Raw genomic sequence first — 7148 nt, forward strand, 5'->3', positions numbered from 1 at the left:
CGACCGCGTCCCCATCCTCGTCCTCGGCGCCACCCTCAAGGTTGTAGTACTCGTAGTAGTGGTTGTGCCAGAGCTTGTGTTGGTACTCCACCATCGATTCCTCGACGGACAGACTGTTCTCTACCTCGACCTCGGCCACGCGCAACTCCTCCTTCCAGCGCTCCTCGATCTCCGCCGCCTCCTGCATCTCCAGCTCGGCGATCTCATGAGGAAGCAGGTGCTCCATGGCCACCGTCGCCTTTTTCGGACGTGGGTTGCATGTTGGATTCCGAGGTGGCCTGAAATATCTTAGCGTGGATGGCCTCGACCTAGGCTAGGGTGACATCGGCGTCACGGACGGTAGCTCGAGCGCTCTCTGCGTTTGCATCCGCCGTCGCAGCAGCAGCTGCAGCCGTCTCGGCTGCTGCAGCTGCCCTGTCGGCTGCCGCACACGCCCTCTCAGTAGAAGCGGCTGCGCTTTATGCGGATGCGGCGACACTCTCGGCGTAGGCGGCCGCGCTCTCGGCGCCTGCGGCGGCGCTCGGGGAGGACGCAACCATCGTACGGGCCTTCATGAAGCGTTTCCATGGCATCATCTTTACAAGAAGGGGGTGCGGGAATGGGGATCGGGATTCGTGGATTCGGGGGTTGCCGGCACTGGAGTAGACGTGCTGGCGAAGCTTAAGGAGGAAGACTTAAATAGACCCAGAAATTTTCATCGCAAACGGTTCCTACAAAACAACTGTATGTGATGTTGTGGATATTTTTTATTAGCTGTGAAAGACGAATTTGGAGTAAAGTGTCAACGGATGGTGTTCTAAATGTACGAGAAAATTTGTAGTACTAATACAACCGTCATGTCAAATTTTGGAAAATCTCAGGGGTCATTTGACCTTTTAAGACATTTAAGTGATTTTGCAGCCATTTAATGATCGTAATTCAAATTTGAACTACATGTACATGCAACAACTAACCATAACATTTTGAAAAATCATATTTTGTGTACTTGTGTGTGATTTAATTCCATGTGCAGTAAATTGGAAGGAATTTTCAAACATATTCGTCTAACAGTTATGGCACAATTAAGCATTGAGTGCCATGACATTTAAATTCCAAAAAAATTAAAAAAGGATCAGAAACACATGAATCTTTGCTTGATGTAATGTCATGCCACCAAGATGATGTGGTAAAAAATTGGTATGTTTGACGAAAGTTTGGACACACACCCCTCACAAACCGAAGCGACTCACTAGAAGCCTCGTGGTTCCGAGAGGGAACAATGCATGTTTGATGACGAACGGGAGAAAGCTTACCCTTATAGCCTTCAAATTTTTCTATATTTAACGTGCACTAAAACAATTGTCATGTGAAAATTTGGAAAATTTCAGGAATCATTTGACCTTTTAAAGATATTTAAGTGATGGTTTTTAATGTACAACTTATAGGCATTTCTGGCCCGATTGGGTGGCACCATTCGGCTATTGTTATTCTGTGTTGTTGTGGTGGACAAGTTAATTATTTCTTCCGTTGCGACGCACGGGCATATGTGCTAGTCATCTCCATTACATCAAAATTTAACAATCTATATTAGTTTCACTAACCATACTGTCATCACATCAAAATATAATTAAGTGCCACATGCACTTTCAACCTGCTTCACCAACGTGCTTACTTGTGTCTTCACAAGAATTAATATTGATTAGGTACTAGCTTAGCACCTTCAGTTTTATTTTAGGGGAAGCAACTTCAGTTAGTATGGATAATCCATTTCTGAGCCAAGGCTCATCTGCACCCGCGCTGAAGGAAAAAATCAAAACAAATACTAGAAAACTTCAAAAAATTCCAAAAATATATATTCATGGTTGATAATTTGATGCGTGAGGTCCACTCCAATTGTCAAATCATTTGGACATCTGAGCAGCTCTCGGCAAAAAAGACAAATCAGAGGTCTGTAAAAAAGTTTACTGTTCATGCACTATTCTGACCCAATTTGTCTTTTTCGCTGAGTTATCACAGACATCATGGACGATACCATTCAGATCTTATGAGACCAGACAAACTTTTATGTAAGAAATGACATTGCTTATACTGATTTATATCCGTCTTGCAATTTTGTTCCTCTTATGCAGCCCCCGCCGATTTGAACGGTCTTGCAATTTTGGTCCTCTTATGTAGTGTTTGTGCTGTTTTGAATGGCAGACTCTGAATGCATTCCAACAGTCCTCTTGGAAATCGTTGCCAAGTCCTTCTGTGTGATGATCCCGGGCATCTCGCACAGATCATTCCCCACAGGTCACAATTTGTCTCTGCTGTTGTTTAACCAACCCACCGCATCCCTGCATTTCTGAGTAACTTGGCTAAGACCGGAATCGCAGGGCTTCAAAATTGACGAAGTCGCTGCAAGTTTTTCGACCGGAATGACGGCTCTCACTAACAAAATATGCCACCTTAATTTATTTCAAAATATATATGCATGCCGCCTTAATGAGACATACAGGGCATCAAGCATGGGGTTTAATCCATGTTGCTGCTTCTCAGCTTAGCATGTGGTTCCTCGCAATATTTTGACAGGAGGTTCTTAGCAATAAGCCAATGCGACTGAACCTATTGTTGAGATTCATGCATCCATTTTATCACATAGATCAGAAACTTAGAATAACTCTCAACTAAGTTCACGAGCCACGGGAAATTGCTTAGCAGAGGTACAGCACTGCTATGATCTACCAGTATGGAGTACAAAAGGGACAGGGCTTTTGGACGATGGAGATCAGCAACAAGGGTTTGAGCACGACGATGAGCAGCTCGCTGAATGCAGTGGAGTACCTCTCCCCCGGTGGAGCTGGCTGCCTTGAGAACATGGCTAAACTTCTTGCCGTGCACGACGCCATTTGTACCTAGACAAGCATATATAATCATGTGAGAGATCATCATAAGACATACAGTATATCTCTAACTAACAACCCAACAGTTGTAAAAGGAATGTGCTGAAGTGCATTTGAATGAGAAGCACATGAGTTTGAGATTATTGTTAGGATCTAAAGGGTGAGTTTTCAGTCTGTCTTCCACCCATTTAAAACCATGTACGGATTTTGACCGCCATTCAAAATTAATGTACTCTTTCGACTATTTTGAGGAATGGAGAGTTAAGTAATGATAGTAAGCTCAAAATGGATGGAAAGCAATGCCTGTGAATTCTGTGGTGCATGCCGCTGAATCTGTCGATCACCTGTTCTTGATGTGTCGACGTACTAGTTACATCTATTTGGTCAAATTTGCGGCTGTGCTTCTGAAATGGGAATTATACCTTCTGGATAACTGAATCTGTTGATCAGTTGTTTGGTAGAGTTCGTTCCAAGAAAATCATAAAAGGTTGGCCACAGGAGTGCGGAATATTTTCAGCGCATTAGACCACCTGACTCTTCCATTAGTATCATTCACGATGTGTAACTGGATCAACTATTGGTATAAACTACTGAACGAAAATAATGATGCCACATAGCAGCATAAATGCAAAAAAAGAGGGCACTTAGGTTATGGTTAAGGGTGCAAGCGGCGCGGGCTGCCTGCAATTCCCGCCCAGCTAAACACATCTTCAGTGGGCTTCCGCGGCCGAACGCAAAAGTAAATATGCGTCTGCATCATTGCTTCCGTGGCCGCGGCCGAGCTGGCTATTCACGCTGAATGTTGGCCTTGCACTGGAGGACCTCCTTGTGCCATACGTGCAGCCGGAAGATAGAAGTATCAAATATTGCTCACACATGCATGTGTATCAGCTCACCAGAAACTCTGATACAAGCTTATCAGTGCTCACACATGAGTGCGTATAGCAAGTACTAACATATACTACAACCTATCGCGGGCAGGAGGCGTCCCGGCGGCCTGCGTATCCCGCATACAGCCACCCGCGTCTCCCGCGCGGCCGCTCGCGGGTTAGAGTGCGGGATGCGGGCTGTCTGAAACCCGTCCCACTTGCATCATGAGTTATGATTGAGGAGACAAGAGAGTCTTGTAGCGATGTACTTCAATTATTTTTCCCTATTTTCATCATTAGGTCTAGGAATAACAACATATTGTTCTTCAACTGGTGTACATCCAAACTCGATTTTTTTACCTTTCCTTTATTTATACATGCACATGTTGTGTCAATGTACGAAGCAGGATGCGTGAACATCTACATAGAGTTGCAATGTAGTAGAAGAGTGGAATGACACTAAAAAGGGTAAGCAGCAACACGGCTACACATCACTGCCCAAAACTTGCTCCATGCATTTCTAAAAAATCAAAGAGACCTAAATCTGACATTAGTACAGATTTTCGTACCTGTAGTCTTAGCAGAAACCAGTGCAAGCAAAATTGAAACCTGCAAGATACGAAAATCACACAATCAATCCAAAGAGAACCTACTACAGACAATGGGAGTTATCAATGCTTTGTAAGTAATATGGAAAGTTGGAAACATGTGTAGGAACTAGCTTTACTAAAATAAGATGGTAATATTTTGGCTTCTTTCTGGTTATTTGACATGTAACATCGCACATAACAGGGTCCATACATGATTACATAGGGCAACAGTATGGAGTAAAAATTTGCCTAAATCATTGATATGTTATTTGTTGTGAGATGTCCGCTAAAAAGAAGGGACTTGTAGCATAAGAAGAGCAAGATAGTCACATGCTCGTTCGGAACAGATCTAGATGACAGTAGGCTCAATCAAAATGGCTGGATAGAGGATAGCATTCAACTATATTGATACTGTTTACCAAGAGTGCTGGGACCATTCATTTGCAATATGTCGATAAACTTCAACTGCTATATAATGCCAATAAATACTAGACCCGGAAGTTGGAACTGCTTGATGTGTAATTATTACTAACTAATTTGTGCATACAGAGTAATTTAATGTAAATCCAAATTGGTAGTAAAGGTTTTTGGATAATAAAGCCAGTTAATAACATGCCGTACATTGTTTTCTTTCCCTTTCTCTTCATCAAATATGGGGAGTCTGAACGTTTCTCGGCATACGTCCAAATTTCTAACAACTATATTCTACTAATTAGTTTGAGATTTTCTTCACTGCCTGCTCTATAATGCATAAACACATTAACAAATGGAAATATAAGTAGCATGAAGAGTGCCAATAATTTAACTCACATCCAGATTCAGGAATTCTGCTAGTCTGTTGGACACTAATTTGCTCAAGGCGTATGCCATACGTAGTCAGAATCTTCAAAATTTTGTGAACCCTACTATCGATATTTGCACATTTGATTTCAACAATCTCAAGACAGTTGGATGCAACTGACTGTCCCACTGGTTTGTATATTCCTTCTGCTTCAGTTACATCTGAAGATCCCTAACACACGCACGAAAATCAATCAGGTAATCATGGATGGTCATTTAAAATGATACACAGCTATCCAGCTTAAACATCTATACCTCAGAAAGTTGAATGGTAAGCTTCTCCAAAATTGGTGAGTGTTGGAGAAAACACATTAGTGCATTGTGGTCAGCAGCCAAACACCAATCATTGAGTAGCAAAGTCTTTAACTTGGTAAATGTAGGACACCACCTCAAATCCCTGTGGAAAACAATCTAGGGAAAGTGCAAAAGAGACGGATCAAATTAGGATCCTTTTAACCTTTGAAGACAAAGTGCAATCAGCTGATGTGTGAAGTAAGTCATATGTAAAGCAATTACGATCTGTGATGATGAATATGGTTTCTACATGAGAAATGATGAAACATATATAGCATGATAATAAGAGAGAAGCAGCTGCAAGCATACCACATCAGAATTAGCTGACAGCTCCAAGTCTCTGACTTCTGACAAACCTTTGAGAAAGATGCAGTTGTTGCGGTCATAAGGAGGCCCAAGTTCAGGATCCCCATAATAATAATAACAACGATCACACATGTCACTATCATCACCACAACTATCAAACCGACCCTGAGAGCATTGAACGGCACAGCTCTCGTTAAGCACAACAACAGCTCTTGATAAACACGGCAAGCTCCCAAGCAATGGAATCCTTCCTTGAACCCATTCGATCAACTCAAGCGAAACAAGATTTGGTAGAGAAATAAGAATGCGGTAATTTTCTTGAGCATAGCAGCGGGTGATTCGCAAATGTTTCAAGGATGGAGACAAGAGCTGTTTGACAACGATGTCGCAAGTATCCATACTCAGTTCCACCAATGCTGGGCAGCCTGTAAAATCAACGACGCTGCCGTAGAAACCGACACCAACAAGCTCTAATCTGGTGAGGTGCTGGGAGAAGAGATGCATGTCAGATGGTGGCGAGGCTCCCGGATCCTCGGGAATACGAAGCCGGAGCCGGAGCGCCCGGACACGAGGCAGGGCCTTCCAGAGCCAGTTGCTCGCATGCCGCTGGTTGGCGGGCAACAGCATGAATCCGTCGGAATCGAAGTCGAAATGGCAGGAATCCAGAGGCGGGCCGTCGCCCCCGCACCTGAGGTGGAGCAAGTGGTCCACGAACTGGGCGAACCTGTCGGCGCTGCCCCACCCCTTGGCCCCGGTGAAGCAGAGGGTGGGCACGGACCTCCAGACGCCGCGCCAGCGCCGGGCGAGCAAGCACGTCCGCACCACCTCATGAGCCGGCAGGAGGCGGAACACCTGGTGGAGGATGTCCTCCGGGAGGGCGCTGATGCGGTCCTCCCCGCTCGCCATGGTCGAAGCTTCCCGCCCCGGAGCGGCGTTCCGTCGAACAGGTGTTGTGCGCCGCCGCCCGGGGGACACTGAGGAAGACTGCTACGAGGAAGGGAGAGGCCAAGCGGGGAAAGAACAGTTCAGTTCATTTGCTTAGGGCACCCTTTTTTTCGAGACATATTTTCTTAGGGCCAAACGGGCCGGGCCAACCAGGCCAGCCCACAAGCACGCCAGCACGGCCCACCATGGGCCAGGCACGGCACAGGCTAAATGGGCCGTGCCCGACACGCCTTTGGTCCGTGCCTGGGCACGCGGGCCGGCATAGCACGGCCCGTTTGCTTTTTTATATATAATTTTAAAAAAAATATAATATATATATACCTAAAATATAGCCCAGTAGGCCTAAAAATCAGCCCAACATGTTGAAAATGTGCAACCCAGCGTGCTAAACGGACCAACGTGTTGGCCTGTTTACTAACTAGATCGTGCCCTGGCCTGGAGGC

At 44.9% G+C, this 7148-nt stretch overlaps 1 protein-coding gene across 2 annotated transcripts; it reads right to left on the minus strand.

Annotated features, from left to right (window-relative positions):
- Window positions 1–2410: 2410 nt before the first annotated feature.
- LOC119365640 (F-box/LRR-repeat protein At3g26922-like) lies at window positions 2411–6771 on the minus strand. 2 transcript variants are annotated; one of them, XM_037631289.1, is made up of 5 exons: window positions 5764–6771; window positions 5416–5571; window positions 5131–5332; window positions 4300–4339; window positions 2411–2873 (listed from the first exon to the last, which is right to left on the minus strand). In XM_037631289.1, exons 1-4 carry the CDS (start codon window positions 6664–6666, stop codon window positions 4308–4310), a joined length of 1293 nt encoding a protein of 430 aa, XP_037487186.1. In that variant the 5' UTR covers window positions 6667–6771; the 3' UTR covers window positions 2411–2873; window positions 4300–4307. The 2 variants fall into 2 exon arrangements, with proteins under 2 accessions (XP_037487186.1, XP_037487187.1); XM_037631290.1 differs by lacking the exons at window positions 2411–2873; window positions 4300–4339 and having other exon boundaries at window positions 5188–5322.
- Between the last annotated feature and the right edge of the window lie 377 nt (window positions 6772–7148).

The sequence above is a fragment of the Triticum dicoccoides genome, chromosome 2B (assembly GCF_002162155.2).
Source record: "Triticum dicoccoides isolate Atlit2015 ecotype Zavitan chromosome 2B, WEW_v2.0, whole genome shotgun sequence".
NCBI lineage: Eukaryota > Viridiplantae > Streptophyta > Magnoliopsida > Poales > Poaceae > Triticum > Triticum dicoccoides.